Source organism: Corticium candelabrum, chromosome 9 (genome assembly GCF_963422355.1).
Source record: "Corticium candelabrum chromosome 9, ooCorCand1.1, whole genome shotgun sequence".
In the NCBI taxonomy this organism is placed as follows: Eukaryota; Metazoa; Porifera; class Homoscleromorpha; order Homosclerophorida; family Plakinidae; genus Corticium; species Corticium candelabrum.
This window is the reverse complement of record NC_085093.1, coordinates 7390223-7407646: the sequence shown is the minus strand read 5'-3', so window position 1 is coordinate 7407646 and position 17424 is coordinate 7390223. Positions and strand designations below refer to the sequence as shown.

Genomic DNA, 17424 nt, shown 5'->3' with positions numbered 1-17424 from the left:
AGCTACTGTTAAAATGTATTCTAATCCTGATCGACACTTGTCCTTATCCTGATTTCGATTGCGTACTACAGTGTAGGTAAGACTGTGGAGTTCAGCAGTGTGGCTCGTACACTGAGAAGCCGTAAATGCAGGTAACAGAATCCTGACAAGATAATGCCTTTACTGTTTCCTGTACTGGACGTCCATCACTATTCAGTCGACAAGCTGGCTGTCTTGTACTTGGACGGCGAATACCCCAGTTTGGTACCACTTGCTGTTGAAGCTGATGGGAACTGTCTTTTTAAAGCTGCCAGTATTCTTAGTCATGGTAACGAGCGACACCATGGGGAATTGAGGCCGCTTGTCACTGGTGAGCTACGAGAGCATTCTTCATTTTACTTTGATGACTTTGTTAGGCGGGCTGAAATGCAGAGGGCTGCAGACAAATCCCTGTCGTTGGCCTCCTTGTTGTCTCAGACCCAAAGCAAGGCAGCCAGTAATACATTTCTTATCTAGGAGTCTGTCAGGCGGTTTGACACTCAGTGATGCTTTCATCAAAGGCATCGAGCATCAATGTTCTCTAGGTACACATCCGGGCACTTGGGCAGGCATACTGGAATTGGCAGGACTAGCAAGCACCCTGAATAGATCAATTCGAGCAATTTACCCTAAAAAATTGGTTTACTGACCCAGAACTGCAACAATTGAACAGAATTCTTGCCGGTTGCTTCAAGGGTGTACTTTCTTTAACAACATTTAATTAATTGATTAGAAAATTCTACTTGAAACCTTCAAAAGAAACTATTTTCAAATTTGGATGTCCGACCAGACAGCTCCTATGTCCGGCTGAATATGAAGGTGACAGGACATCATGTCCGGTGCTCCTTCAGACCTTATTTCATGCTCTGTGCATGTATACCCTCGGCCTCCCGGACCTGTGTAACGCTGATTCAAAATCGTCCTCCACGGGTCTAGGATGGTACACCTCTTCTCAATATATTGTGGATGGTCCTAGGACCAACATTAGTGTTCAGTTTCATAAATGCATATCCTTCTAATTACGGCTGCAATAAAACATCTCCTGCATAGCGTGGTAGTGATGTCTAAGAAACAATGTACACAAACGATGACTTGTAGTGCGCTCTTCATGCAAAATCACATCCCTACACGTTGTGGTTGGTATTCTGCACCTGTCAGTGCAGTAACAACACCTTCTAGTAGCAGAGACGTTTGCTCTAATTTACGAAACAAAGTTTCGATGTCTACACTAGCCAGCTGCATGCTCAACGCCTTCATGATCACGTCTACTACCCAAAGTCTTGCTGTGAATTCACAGCGAAGTTTTGCCGCAATTTCGTGGCAAGGTGCATTGAATCCACAACAAGTCACAGCGGATGCGAGCATCGCAAATTTTCATTGCAAATTCGCGGCTACGAGTGGTGACTAACAGCGACTCGCAGCGATCAGACACATGCCAATTGCGTCCGCGTCTCCATTAGTAAAGAAAGAGTTTCATAGCATCCCGTAAGCGTTCCCTACTAACACACAAATGACAAAACCGTAGCTACAGTAAACACAAAGATACCCGTGCAGCAGGATGCGACATGATGTGCTAGTGCGACATGTCTTCGTCGTTCTTGTAGTATTACAGCCGTAATTGGAAAAGCATGCATTCATGAAACTGAACACTAATACTGGTCCTAGAACAAACCGCAATATATTGAGAAAAGGTGGTACCATCACAGACCCCTGTAGGACAATTTTGAATCAGTGCATGTAGTTGTTGTGGCTGTGTCCTTTACCACAAATATGACATAAGTAATTGCACCAGTGGGCTAAGTGTCCGATGTGAGATCTGGATCTCCGCAGCTCCACATTTTTAATTATCTAAACTACTTTACTAATCCAAACTGGGCTTGGCAAGAGGCTGTTCAAATTAGCAAGGTTCTACTGTATATAAATATTGAGGTCATGTATGCACATACCACTTTAACAACCAAACCACAAGAAAATGCCTTACAAACATGCAACAGCTCGAAGTTGGCCGAATAAAACATACAACAGATCATTTAATGCATAATAAGATGCTAATATCTGTGCTTTACATATAATATTACATCTCGATCATGAAAAGCTTTCTCCTCAGTAATGATAAATTATTCTCAGGAACCACTTCATGACCTCGATCAAATATATAATACACTGGATATTGTCTCCTAACCGTGCATTACCTTATAGAGTGTATTTGATTGGGGCTTTGGGGGAGGGGGGAGAGGAAGACTAGAAAGAACAAAAAGACGACGAAAATGGAACAGAACTTTGAGAAACAGGAAAAGTGACACGTATGCACATGCACATAAGAACAATGCAAGCTACAGCCACTGTTGCTTCAGTTGTAATAGTGTTACTGTTCGATGACATAAAAATGTGTCAAGCACTGCAAATGAAGAGAAGCACTACAGTGCTAAACCCTCGGGCGGGTGTATGTAATCATATCTCGTCCTGTGATAATGTTTTGCATACTGAGGTATTTAGCCCAACCCACTGGTCTCAGCTAAGCTTTCCAATGCAGACATGTAGACAATGTCCAGACTTGCGTACTTACAGATCAGTTGCTTCGTCCGACAAAGAGACGCTGTCTTGGACAATGTATGTTCCCCTTTGCAAATTCCCAAGGAGCAACAAATTTCTGTTGAAGACAACACTATTGATTAGCCAGCACACGAAAAATACAAGCTGTCAGACTGCAGAACCACTGCCTATGCAGAAACACCGAGAAACAAGCCAAATGTTACAAGTCTGGTAGCCTAGACGCTAGGCCATCTTCGCCTTACGTGGTGGAGCAATGCATGCGATCATACATTGCTGTTGTTGTTGTTGGCAAATCTCTACTAGGCATATGATCTCTGTTCGCATTCACTTTTTACACGGAAGTGGATAATAAGATTGCGGTTTCAACAGGTGTGGTACTTATCTACTCATTAAGTCTTTAACTAACAGCTGTACCAAATTTTGGGTTGGTCTACGGTCAAAATCTAAAGGCACGGACTACCATGACAAGATGAACAGCCAACATCTTCTTTAATGGTTTCACAAGTTGTTGGTTAATATTCCTCCCAATTCTGTCATCGTCCTTGACAATGCACCTTACCACTTGTCAACAAGGTACCGACAAAGTCCAGCATCAAAACAGTGATGCAGGATTGGTTGACTCGAAAGAGTATGCCCTTTAATAGCAATGACTTGAAACAAGATCTCTGGGCAAAGATTGAAACAGCAGCTCCAAACAGAAAGCTGTTTGAGACGGATGAGGCTGCCAAGGCTAAAGACCATGTCGTTTTGCACTCTCCAGTAGCCCATTGTGAGCTCAATCCTATCAAGCTTCTCTGATCAAACGTGAAATGATCCTTTGAAACCATAACAAGACCTTCAAGCTGTAAGACCTTGAGCAACTGGTACAGGCAGTGTTTGAATCTGTCACTCCTCAAATCTAGGCAAGTACAGGATCAAGAAGTAGATTTCACTTTCCCCACTAACATGTGATTACTTCATAAGTGTACACTCACTGAGTAAGTTTGACCTTTGGTCTAGAAGAATAGAATACTCTACATATCTTTTCTATGATTTCATGTTTCTCAATAGCATGTAAATACTCCATGAAGTGTACACTTACTGGGCGAGTCTGACACACATTGTAGAAGAATACATACTTTACATATATTTTCCCACTAACATGCATTACTCTTTGCATCACTGTGCCATACATAAACCTTACTCCCAAACTTGTGCTTCACTTATTAGCCCACAGTGATAAATCACGTCACACAAAAAGTTCCTCTTTTGTCAGCAGAGAAAGCATCTGATCCATAACGTTCAAGAATTCTTTGAGCAAGAACGTGCATCAAGGCACCATTTAAGCCTCAACAGAAGCTATGGCAACAGGAATCAGTAGACCCATTCTTACTAACATTCACAATGAGTTCTTGGCCAAGAGACAGTATGAGAGTCCACGAAAGAAGAAAAATATGCAAAATCTCGTTTGGAAATAAATGTGGACGGCTCTGACCAAGCAGCCACTAGACAGACACTCCGCCAAATGTATGAAAGACAAGAATGTCCTAGACTGGACAAACTTCTCTCTTGTGTACGTACAAGAAATACTTCCTGGAGGAAGAACAACACTGCTCCTTCTTCTGAAACGCATGGGATTCCACTACCAGAAAAGAAATGACAAGATGTACATTTCTATGAGAGACAAGATATTATACAGCAGCACCACTTTTACCTGATAAAGATACGTGAGTACAGAAAACAGCGAAAGCCTATTATATATTTGGATGAAACTTGGGCCAATTCAAATATAGCTCCTTAGAGATTGTGGCTTAATCAAGATGACCGAGGAAGATGGAAGTGACCATCAGGTAAGGGCCAAAAACTCATAATCTCGCATGCAGGGTGGGAATAAGGATGGATACCAAATGTGGTGTTGGTTTTCATTCAAAATCTAAAAGCACAGGCTACCATGATGAGATGAACAGCCAACATTTTCTTGAATGGTTTTACAAGTTGCTGGTTAATATTCCTCCCAATTCTGTCATCGTCCTTGCAATGCACCTTAACACAATGCTGTTGTCTACAAGGTACTGGCGAAGCCCAGCACCAAAATGGTGATGCAGGAGTGGTTGACTCAAAAAGGTATTCCTTTTGATAGCAAGAACTTGAAGCAAGATCTCTGAGCAAAGATTGAAAAAAGCAGCTCGAAACAGAAAGCTGTTTGAGACGAATGAGGTTGCCAAGACTAAAGGCCATTTCGTTCTGCACTCTCCAGTAGCCCACTGTGAGCTCAATCCTATCGAGCTTGTCTGGTCAAAGTGAAACGATTCCTTTGAAACCATAACAAGACCTTCAAGCTGTCAGACCTCAAGCTACTGGCACCAGCAGCGTTTGAACATGTCACTTCTCAAAACAGCTGTCCATAGTTGTCAAAGAATTTCTCCATACAATGTCTCGTGCACTGACATAATACTACCATGAAATCCAATCTGCCGACATCTTCCATCAGCAGTTGACAAGAATCAATCCCAAGCATTCAAGAATGCTATTACTAGACTTCTACAAACCCATTAGCTACTCTTGTCTCGTCGTGTGCGTCTGCACAGAATAAACTTTTTAGACCCATCACCATGTGAGCGTGACCATTTAGGTTCATCACATTACCAGAAATAACCGGCTTCTTGCTGGCATTATGCATTTCCTGTTTCTTGAATCCCAATTTTCTTGGTTATCACGTCAACTCTAGCCTTTCCATTCTTTACGTATTTGTCACATCAGGCATTGCCTTGCACACACTTTCTGTGCTGTTCGCCTGCTCGCACGTGAGAGAAGGTGCTTGAGCCGGAACAACGCGCGAAGTGAATGGGTGTACTGGGTGGGTCAACAGGCCATTCGAATTGAATTAGAGATCATAGCCTCATAAGCCAAGCCTTCCTCCATGCTCATTGTGCGGCCTCACATTCTGTTCACCTGCTTGGACATGAGAGAAGGTGCTTCGATTCCCACAGGGTCCACCTGACTTTTCCAACTAAACTATATGCGTATCTTAAGCTAATGTTACCATCAACTTCTTTACTAATATATCTCACAAGTATACACAACACGATCATACACACAATACTTACCATCAATATACTTGACACCACTTCATGGGTATACAATCATCACACACTAGTAGCGAGGCTAATGCTACTCTCTATGTCCTTCCTGAGTTACATAATTAGTATGGTGAGTGGCTCTCTGAAGCACCACGTACGATCCTCTATAAATAGAGGATTAGTCAGACTAGACCTACCATGTGTTCCGTGGTGTAGTGGTTAGCATACCTAGCTATCAATGTGGGAGATGTGAGTTCCATCTGACTTTCCACTAACTATAAGGCTAATGTTACCATCAACATTTAGATAAACAAACTGTAAATGTCTAGTTTTTTTCTGGGCAATTTGAGAGTAGGGGTTAGGATAGGGTTAGAGTTAGGGGTATATGGGTTAAGATTAGGTATGCATGGTTTGTACCGGCAATCCAAGGATTGTCCAAATCCATGCTTTGTGCACAACATACATGGTCAATATATACGATCTGTGCTCCTTTTGATCATTCCAATTTTTGCATTTCAATGTTGTTAACATTGCAAATGTCTCAAATGTTTTAGTGTACATTTGTTATTTTACAAACCATAAAGCAAAAATTTAAGCAGTGATTCTATTATTTGATAAGGACGTTGCTACTGTTGGAATTGTATCTTATTGTCAATTGTTAGATTTTAATGATTACACAAATTAAAAATTGCAACAGTGGTAGTGGTACCATTTGATCATTCTAATTTTGTAACGTAACATGTTTGCTCAACATCCCGGTCTACATATAAAGTAAGAAAATTTGCCGCCTGAACTGTTTCACACTACAGATGCACTACAAGTACCAGCTGTAAGTGCTAATTGTATCAATAAAGTTGTCTTAGGATGTCTTCAAACACACCCTTGACCATGCAGGTTTATGGTAGGGCAAAGAAAGTAACCTAAGACCAATTTATGAATTTACGAAACATTGCCTATATAGCTAGAAGGCTAGACGTACCTGACAATAACGGTTGGTGTTCTTGATAGATAGACTACCGTGGAAACAACATGGGCAATTACCAGCGATTGCTCATCAAACTTTATTAATACAATTAGCACCTACAGCCGGTACTTATAGTACATTGGGCAGCGGCAGCAAATTTTCTCACTTTATATGTTGGCTGGGATGTTGAGCAAGATGTTAGGTTACAAAATTAGAATGATCGAATGGTACCGCTGCCACTGCTGCAGTTTTCAATTTGTGTGAACATTAAAGGAGCACTTCACCGGTCTGACTTCGCCCTCGGCCGCTAATCATTTCTAGTAGTCTTCAAGTTGAGAATTTTGGCGCTATTTCAGAGCAAACTTGATAGCTGAGCATTATGATAAGGCTAAAAAACAAAATCGTACGTGGCGGTTTTCTAAATAACGTCCAATAGATGTAGGTTTCGTTTACCGCTTCGTGTAGACTTTGATATTTGCTTAGGCGAAAGTAAAATGTGCTTTCGCATCACTGACTCACTTCAATCTACACCGAAAAGCACACATACGGCGATGGTCACGTGGAGTCTACAACATATGAACGACTGAGTCGTTTATGAACTGTAACTTGTTCTCTTTCACTGTTAGAGTCGCCTGAAGCATCTAGACCCATCTCTTGTGTGCTCTCGGAGTTGGCCTTGGAAAGCAAGACCGAAACAATGCGCTGCGCAACACAGCAAGCGTTCGGTCTGCAGCCCAAGGCCTTAACGTATGGTAACCTCTACTGCACATGCGTCAATTGTTCCTTTAAAATCTAACAATTGACAATAAAATAAATTTCCAACACTTGAACAACGTCCTTATCAAACAATAGAATCACTGCTTAACCAAAATTGCAAATGTTTGCTTTATGGTTTGTAAAAAATTCAATGTACATTAAAACATTTGAGACATTTGCAATTTTTAACAGCATTAAAATGCAATAATTGTAATGATCAAAAGGAGCACAGACCATATATGATGAATACTGTCTGTCTGCCATCATTTATGAGTGAGTGAAATACATAGGATTATCAGAAAGACAAAGCTGGCACCATTGCTAACTACTTGTAAAGTCATGAGTTGTGCTAAAATTTAAATTAAAGTGAGGAGAAGTTGTGCAATTATACTTCTAGGACATTCATGGCAGTATAATTTAGAGCAACATCAAGAACGCTACCTCCTCATGTTCTAAAACAAGACATACCGCTTGTATTCTCCCGCCGTCTTCTTCTCTTTTGGCATATCAAAAAGTTGATCAAACTTAGCTAGAAATGTCACATAGTCCAATTTCTAAATATATTTGTTATATTACAACAGTAAACATGGAAATCTAAGTGATACAAACCTCCATGCCTTTCATGTTAATAAATTCAGAATGAAGAGCATGTAGATCAAGGTACTTGCCATAGCCTTCCTCATCAGAGAAATCAACCAAGTCTGCAATAGTGATAGTGCAAAACAGCAGTCTAACACGATAACAATCTCTTATATAAATGGCATTCTGCGTGTGTTTGTAATCCTAAAATTTGGGACTGCCAGCTCAATTGGCATGAAACTTTGCACACAAGACAAGTTGAAACATTTAGAACAGTCCAGTTAGCTGTTAGATGCATGGCTTTCATCGAATCCCCTTTCAGATTATCACAATATAATGGTGTGCAAGTTGACTCATCCCATTAAGCATCAGAATGACTCCCTCAAGATGACCATTTGTCTGGCATTAGTAAGGTACAAACATATCTGTGGCTCTGGTTATATAAATGTAACAGAAAGATCCATTCTATTCCAGAAAGATGGCTTGATGTAGGATCCACAGTAACGTAAATATGCTTGGAACAAAATACTGTACTTACTAACAAAATTAATCTTCCTCGGGTGAGAAATAGGAATAAAACTCTACACACCGCTAAGTTACAATGGTCAATTTGATTTCATGCTTAATGGCTTAAAATACGTCTCCATTATGGGGCTCATTACATAGCCATGGCAATGCATATGCAGTGCAGCTCTGCTCGTAATGTGCTATCGAAGGACTGACATCTTTATGATCTTTGTCATAAAAAAAAGATACAATAATGCACGACTATATAATATTACAAACTAGCTCACTTGCCATTCTCTGCATGGGCAGATTAGATTATTGGTTGTTAATTAATTATCCTTGTATGCATTCATGAGTACAGTCACGTGTCACTTATCAGACAGGTCAAGCTTGCCAAGTGAGTGATGATATAGTACAGATGATAGGACAGATGATACGACAGATGATATGACAGATATACCAATATGATATGACAAATATATGATATGACAAATGATATGACAAATATACCAGTATGATAGGACAGATAATATGACAGATAACTTATCCTGCATATTATATAAATTTACAATCAATCATGAAAAGTATAATTTTATCTCTACATCAATAAGATATTTGGTTCGTTTAATTCACATCTACATTCAGTATACCTAATGTGGAAAGAATGCCGTATAATATGAATAATAGTTGCAGTGCCTAACGTTTAAAAATGTCTTATCACGTCAATTGAGCTCAAGATATAGTATATTTATATAGTTATATATTTATATATCTATATATTTACATGTACGTAAGTCAGCACTTGTCATATGGATTTACGGCAAAACGGAGAGACAGATCGACATTACAACAATGCCAGATGAATGCAATTTTGACTCCACAACACATGCTCAAAAATTGAGTATAGAGTCCCCCTTTAAGGGGTCAACTCTATTAGAATTTCTTGTCAAGAAGAGTAGTGACTCTTGATTTCCCTCCCGTACGCGACTAAGAAGCAAAGGAGGACTAAGGCGTGACAAAAGGAATAGAAAGAAAAGCTAAAAGAAAAAAAGTCTGTGTTTAGTTTCCGCACGTTAGCTTGACAGAAATTAATGCTACATAACCATTGCTACGCGACTAGATAAGTAAATGAGTGAGACGATTGAAGCGTAAACGGAGAAATGAAAGACAAAGCTAGAAAAAGAGCAACTGAAAGTCTGTTTCTGAGTTCCTGTGTTTGTTTGAAAGACATTATTGAGACATTAAACCAACTAACTTTATGAGAATTCTGTCAAGGGCTGCTAATTCTGTGATCAGTCACAAAACAACTTGCCTGATTCCAGAAACTTACTAACCATTACTAATATTAATATTTAGTCTGCCCATGCAAAGAATGGACCGTGGAAGAACGGAAAAGTGAGCTTATAAAAACTGTAACTAAAATTATTATACGATTATGTAAGTTTCATGGTAATTCCTCTTAAATGCATCCAACAAAGCCGGCAATGTAGCTAGTTGTTAATAGCAAGTAAGTACGCACCTACACATTCATATGTGTGTTTGCCATACAATGCCCGGTGCTACTGTTAGTTCAACTTAGTGTATGATAATGTGGTGTGTTATGTTATATCTTCAACTGCACAAAACTCATTACAGTTTCTCACTCTGATATTCTTCACCAGGATTCTCTCTTGCTTGAGCAAGCCTCATAAATTCAAGCTGCATTGGTTCATGTATCTGAAACACTTTTCAATTCATAATATGTACAATATCACTCTGATAAGATGTCACCTCGCCTGGATATCGCCTATGAAAGTCTTTCAGATGCCTTAACCTCTCATAAAACTCTGCCAATTCATTAGGACCTGACAGAGACTGGATTTCTTCTTTCCTTAACCTTTTTTTTTGCATAACAACTACTGTATCTGGCACTTCTATAACTCTGTTTGATATTCATTTACCCGTCTTCATCTTGATAGAGATTAGCCAAAGAATGAGCACATTCCATTGAACGCTAGAAACAAACAGTCAATTTACGTACAGATATCCTATCTATTACAGATGCTAAGTAAATTAACTTACGACAATCAATTAGGAAACCCTTAAAAGCCCCAAAACAACTATTTAATTAAGTAGATGCAATTATTAAAATTGACCTATATTGTTCAGACACTCTAGTAGTACTTATTACTAATCTTTTCATGTAATACCAAAATCTAAGAAATCTCAATATGTGCAAAATTTGATTTTCTACCAACTGTTTGTTATGTCTTGTTAAATTGCCATTTAAATCATTGTTATACCAGCATTAGATTTGCTTTTGGGATTTTGTATGTACTTTTCTGCCACTATACCATCCCTCTCAAGTATGCAGCCATCTTTGATCAAGCCCCATCTCCCCAACTCTAGCCCAATTTCTAAAACTTTCATACCCATGGTTCACTTAATTGATGTCGACATGCAACTAACAAATGTAGCACACATGTTGCAACTAGTCTCGCATAGCCAGACCATCTCCGCCTACATCCTTCCGGCAAGAGATAGTCTGGAGAAATGCCTAAGCCATTCTTGTTCTGCGCTCCCCAAGAATCATGGGGATAAAGACCTCTTTACAGATAGCAGGAGGTCTAAGTAGGTGTTGCTCAATCACATTCTGCTCATCTCGTGTGTGGTAATTACTGGTTAGTTACAATTGTAATTAATTAACAAAGATGTATGCCTGTGAATGGACGTCCTACTAATCAAAAGAAAGACATTCGTTCGTCAATCTTGTGAACTTTGAATAGAGCGTTGAACACAGTAGTGCAATAACAAGACAGAAAAAAGCATGAATTCCCACAGCCACAATGATCATATTGCTTGATCGAGAGGCGTTTTTAGTCCCTCGACATGTCAGACAAATACATGTAAGAAAACAAGGCGGTATAGCGGCACTCTGCATTCAAACAACACGCTAAAACGAGCAGCCACTGAATAAGACTAGCAGACAGCGACAAAGCGTTATGACTAAACAAAAGCACGTCCCATGCTTACATCAGATGCACACAAGATCATGACAATAGATATAGAAATAAGTGGTCGATCGGAGAAGCACAGCCTCATGGACAATTCAGCCACAAAACGTACGTCCCTCCTGCAACACGACAGTAGTTCAAGGTCTACAGGTCGAAGAAAAAATATCTAATTAGTGTATGTTCACAGACATGACCGTAATCAACACAAGCAAAATGAGCAGAATGCAATTGCGTGACACCTACTTAGACCTCCTGCTATCTATAAAGAGGTCTTTATCCTCCATGATTTGTGGGGAACACAGAACAAGAATTGTATAAGCATTTCCCCAGACTATCTCTCGCGGGAAGGATGTAGGTGGAGATGGTCTGGCTACGCGAGACTATGTTGCAACATCATTAGGCTAAACATTGTACACGAAATATACTGTTTCTAAGTCATGCCAATACAGATGAAATCATTACAATAGAAAGGAAAGCACAACCATAAAATGACAAAGTCAACATGGTTCTGTAGTGCCTGAAATGACCAAACTATACAGTGTGCAGAAAAACATATATGCTATTGAGACTGTCTTTAAGTATGATGAAAGCTCCCATGGAAAGAAAGTTATGAAGGTGCACAGCAATAGAGATCCAAGCTCTACACGGCTTGATAAAGAGTCTACAAGTTTCTGCAAAAAAGTCGTTGCTACAGGTTGATCATATCCAATGCGGCGTTTATTGATGAAGTAAGTTACAGGAGAGCCCCACATAGTAAGATTTACAGTTGCTTTTGGATGATGGAAATGTCACTCAATTCAACTACACAAAGCCAATGAGTCACACCTTCCAGTAGACTACAAAGATGTCCTGCTTTGATTAGCTCACGCAATTATTTGGCTTTGTCAAGGTAACAACTACACGCCATTGAACACAGCAAACATCATACAGTTGCACCTTGTGTTAGATCCTCCAGCAAAGCCCCACTCAACAATAACAAAGCTCACAAACCCTATCTAGAAAAATACTCAAAGAAAGTATGTATGCCGGTATGCAACTGTGACAAGGCAAAGAAAGAGGATGACGAAGAGGTGGATGTATCAAGTGGCTTCCACATCACTCGTCCTTTTTCAAAAAGACTAATGTCATAGCTGTAGCAAATCTACGATAATACCATCTTGTCTATGAGCGTGTTCACACCGACATCTGGACTAGCTATGATTAGGCTAACTATAATTAAGCCAACATTAGCGTGAGCGCGTTCACACTACTAACTATGATTAGTATGTCACGTGGGTAAGTGAGTGTATAATTTCATCAGTCACATCCCCGTAAGAATTCACGTGAATTGTCTTGACAAATCCATTACTTTAGGTTTTGAAGACAGAAACATTTTGCTTGCTTTCTCTGACATCTCCTTCAGGAACGTCAGGAAGTTGTCACAGGCACATAGTTCACATCTGCATGCGCTTGCGCATACGTTGCCATGTTGTTGCTGGATTTGTAGGTTTAAACACACAACACCACATCAGAAGCATCGGCAGCATGCTCTTCTTGCATACTACCTCACGTGCCAAGTCACGTGTAACCACTAACGCCACTAATGCTGTTGTAATACAACAGTACTCTCTACAGAGTTAGAATGGCGCTACACTAATCATGACTAGGACTGCTGTGCACTAACGCCGAACTAATCATGATTAGGCCCTGTGTGAACACGCTCTATATCTAGTTTAAATGAACATACAGCAGACTTAAATCTCATTAAAGCACAATGAAGGCAATTTGCAATCATTCGGTCTATTTAATTAATGATTTTCTCTCGCTTTGTAGTATGTTTAGTAAGTTTTAACAGAGGAGCAAGACAAGAAAATAGTATTTAAATCTAAACGCACCAATACCTCAGTCAATGCTTTGATTCTATGTTCCGAATTGATTTGTTCACGATGCTAGCCACAAACGTACAAATTGAATTGTCCACAAAGTCACTAGAAGACCAACAAAACATACAGATGACTTTTTCAAAAGTTTCTCTTGAACAATAGCGTCCTCTAGGCGTTCTCTTTCTTCATGATATCGTCTTTGCTGCTCCAGCAACGTCTCCATGCCTGGGAATATCCGGGCACTAACACATAAGCACGTGTGTTGAGTGGCGCTATGGACGGACTTTTAGCGCGCTTTAGGTACTAATTGCATTACATGTTGCGCACGTTATTAGGGAATTAACTTACCTTTCCCCACCCTGGTTATGCACGTGACGTCGCGTGATTACCGTATGTTGATTAGTGGTTAGGACTGGTACACACATAAAGCAGACCTGCCAACCTAAATGCATGAGTTTGCAGAAAAATGCGTGAGCATGCGTGAGTTAATTTTTTGACACGCCTACAGTAACATTAATATCACTATATTTTATATCGTAATAGGTGTTAAATAATATATAAATAATATATAAATAATATATAATTATCAAAATTTAAATATTTTAATGCTCGGTTGAAGTAGAAGTCATTAATTAATAATTGATTAATTACAGTACACTAACTTAGATAGAATCTAAGATAAGCAAACTGCCCCAAATGTAAAACACAGATCGAACTTGTGCTGTCTGTTATTAAAATATAAGCCTAGACTAAATATACACATTAATATTTTTGCTGCTACTTGGGATGTTCTAAATTCTTTGGCCTTCTTCGATTGCTTTGCCAGCATTAGACAACTCCTTGGTAGTCTAGAATAGCCAGTCCCTCCCTTTTTCCACTTCCGCCTGACCGACTCCTCCTTCTATGTCAATATTGTAACCCAGACTCTAGTTTCGCGCAGCCAGCCCCTACCTTTTTCACTTTCGGCTTTTAGAATGTTTAGATAGAAACATTCAACAGGCAAATCCCAAAGACAGTCATCTGAATATAAAAGTAGTCTACTTTCTATCAGTGACAGTCTAGTTAGCATAAAATCTCCACAGCTGCTGCATAGTTAACTAGTAGGCCGGGTTAGTGTAGGCCTGTGTAAACGGAGTGTTTCTTGAAGTAATTGTTACCCGAGGCCCGGATTTCCGGGTGGAGGGTATAGTAGTCGTTCGATGACCGTACGACCCAACGACCCATCGACCGTATATATAGTTGATTAGCGAAGATGCAAATGAAGCTATTCCGACCAATAGACGAGAAGTGGTGTCATTACTGACCAATAGACGAACGTGATGTCATCATGAGGCTCCACCTCGCTTTGTTTGGTAGCTGTTAACGAGAATTCGGCCATCGGGCGTCCGTCCTGTACATGGTGTTTAGTCCTTCGCTCTAAGGGTTTAGCACATACATTTGTACGTGTATGTTTCCCCAACAACAACCAGGGCGAAGTGTGTAGCTGTACCTGACTTGTAACATTTTGCTTGTTCCACAGTGTTTCTGCATTGTGGTTCTGCAGTCTGCCAGCTTGAATTTTGGGTGTGCGTGGCTGAGCGGCCGTGGTGTTGTTGCAAAGATCACTAGTGTCGTCTTCAACAGAAATTTGGCGTTTGACGGGAATTTGCGAAGAAGAACGTGCATTGTCCATGACAGCGTCTGTTTGTAGGACAAAGCGGCTCGGCCGACCTGTAATTAAGTACGCTAGTGCGTCTCTATTCATTTCTGTTTTACGGTATCCAAAGTCAGAGCGAACAGACGCCTAGCTAATCTACATGTGCACGTGCATGTTTTCCCGCATTGATGTTTTGTTTTGGCTCTGGGGTCACCTCATTACAACAGTAGGCGACGCCTAGCTAGAGAAGCCGCACAAACAACAAGACGCCTAGAGAAGCTGCACAAAGAACGAGACTTTGGCCGTGTTTCCACTAGCTGCACCCTAGACTAGTTTAGCTTAAACAGGTTTAAGAACTAAACCAGTTCAAGAAAGCGGCTGTTTCCACTAGGAACTTGTGCATCCGGGATGTGCAAAACAAACCGTCTAGGAACGCCTTATTTTGAAGTTTTGGGCTGCTTTATCGCCGAGTCAGAGCAACTGTTGGTTGTCACTGATTCAGCATCTGCTAGTAGGAATTTGCATGACGATGAGCAAGGACACCGTTTTGTCTCTTTCCGTAGCTACTGATTTCTTTCCCCTAGTTAGCGACCCTTACATCTTTTAGGGCAATCCTATCCCAGCAAAATAGTCAATATCATCAAAACGACATTGTCGGGAGCCATCAAAACAAGCGCGCTACTGTCACGTGACAGTTAAACCTAAACCACTTTGCTAAACCTACTTTGAAGTGGGTTTAGGAAAGCGGTTTAGGTTCAAAATAGAACTGGTTTAGTGCAGGTGGAAACAAGTGAATTCTTAAATCAGTTTAGCTTAAACCACTTGTTAGACCGGTTTAGGCACTAGTGGAAACGCACCTTTTTACATTCTTGTGAGCTGGAAATCGGTGGTGAGCTGCTTGTTTGGTCTCCATTTGTAACCAAGGTTTTCCACCAACAAACAGAACAATGATCAAGCCCGTTACTTCATCACGTAAGGCGAAGATTGCCAGCCGGCCTAGCGTCGAGGCTCCCCGACTTGTAACATTTGGCTTGTTCCATCAATTGGAAACAACTACATTTGTAACATGCATTTAGAAACAACGCCTAGCTAATCTAGCTGCATTTGTAACGTTCCCACATCTAATTTTGTTTTGGCTCTGGTACCTATGCCACGCCTAGAACCGGCCATAGTTACGACCTCAAAAGCTGCACAAACAATCACCTGCACAAAGAACCGACGAGCGAAGGTTGTAAAAAATAGAAGCGAGGTCCTATGGGACGTTGGCTGACGGACTGCGTAGCTACCCGTTGTACACGGTAGCAGCCAGTCACGTGACTTACCTCAAGGTCGACCTTTGCCATTTCAATGATGCTTCTTATTTATTACCCACATCATACCATTCTGTCATACGATTTTGTCACAGCGCGACTAATTTACCTTCAAGGTGCATACCGGCCGAGGGTTTGCACTTCAAGTGCTTCTTCATTTTGGTAGCTATGCATGGTTCTCAAAGTTTCCAGGCTGGCAGGCCAAATGATTACGATTTCTCTACCAGAGGATAGAAGTTCAAGAGTACTAGTGCACCAGAAGAAATATTAGAAGACGCTAAGTCATCGTAATTGGTGTCTTTCTCAATTTCCCCGGCCGCACCTGCCACAGTCGCTGCACTTGACACTGGAACGAATTACGTACGGCTAGATCAAAGTAAGCAGGACGACCAGTCAAAAATTGGGGCGAGCCGGAAGACGTCTCCAGGGCGATCAGGTGTCTGACGAGAATCCTTGCTCTTTTGAAGTGCATTGTCATCGATCAGTAAAGCATTGAAGATTGTGTCTCTGAAAGCGTCGTGACACTTGACCGTAAATTAGTCTGTCGGCAGCCATGCAAGGAGATACATGGTCACCAAAACCGTAAAGTAACCGGCACTTGCATTTTACAGCAGAAGGATGAACTGGAAAAGAGTTATGCCCAATCATACACGAACAGCAATAGAACTCATGCCTGCATGGTCATGGAAAGACCAAGTTTCGGGTTAGGAACGGCTCCTGGATATAGGCACGCAGTGGCGGATACAGGATTTTGAAAAGGGGGTTTCCTATATTAATAGAAAGTAGAAGTGTCACAAAAGTTAAACAAGTTTAACTATTTTTAAAAATTCTATACTGTAGATACGTATACATTATAACGTTTTATTACCAATAAAATTTAAAAAACTACGGCATCATTTGAACTAACAGATATACATCTCAAACTTTAAAATTACAATAATGCCAATATTATAATATCATAATTAGTCAGCAAGTATAAATGAAAGCTTTATGCGGATGTCTAGGATGTAGTTAGTAAAATGTTTGTACTAGCTCCTTTACCTTAATTCGCTTGACTCTGTTGAAGTTCCTCACACCTATCACGATTAATCTCCATAAGAGAGAGACCACTGAGCCGATCAGACAACATATTGGATCGACGGCACGTTCTAGCAAGTTTCAGTTGACTAAAACTTCTCTCACTTTTA

At 40.4% G+C, this 17424-nt stretch overlaps 1 protein-coding gene across 1 annotated transcript in view; it reads right to left on the bottom strand.

The window, feature by feature from the left end:
* LOC134183968 (splicing factor 3A subunit 3-like) overlaps window positions 1-13523 on the bottom strand; it is a 31381-nt gene extending 17858 nt beyond the window's left edge. The window contains exons 1-7 of the mRNA XM_062651562.1: window positions 13419-13523; window positions 13310-13357; window positions 10377-10429; window positions 10207-10312; window positions 10080-10152; window positions 7960-8051; window positions 7819-7904 (exon numbers count right to left, since the gene is read on the bottom strand). Of these exons, the coding sequence (XP_062507546.1) occupies window positions 7819-7904; window positions 7960-8051; window positions 10080-10152; window positions 10207-10312; window positions 10377-10429; window positions 13310-13357; window positions 13419-13514 (554 nt within the window). The 5' untranslated portion in view covers window positions 13515-13523. The remainder of the gene's footprint in view (window positions 1-7818; window positions 7905-7959; window positions 8052-10079; window positions 10153-10206; window positions 10313-10376; window positions 10430-13309; window positions 13358-13418) is intronic.
* Between the last annotated feature and the right edge of the window lie 3901 nt (window positions 13524-17424).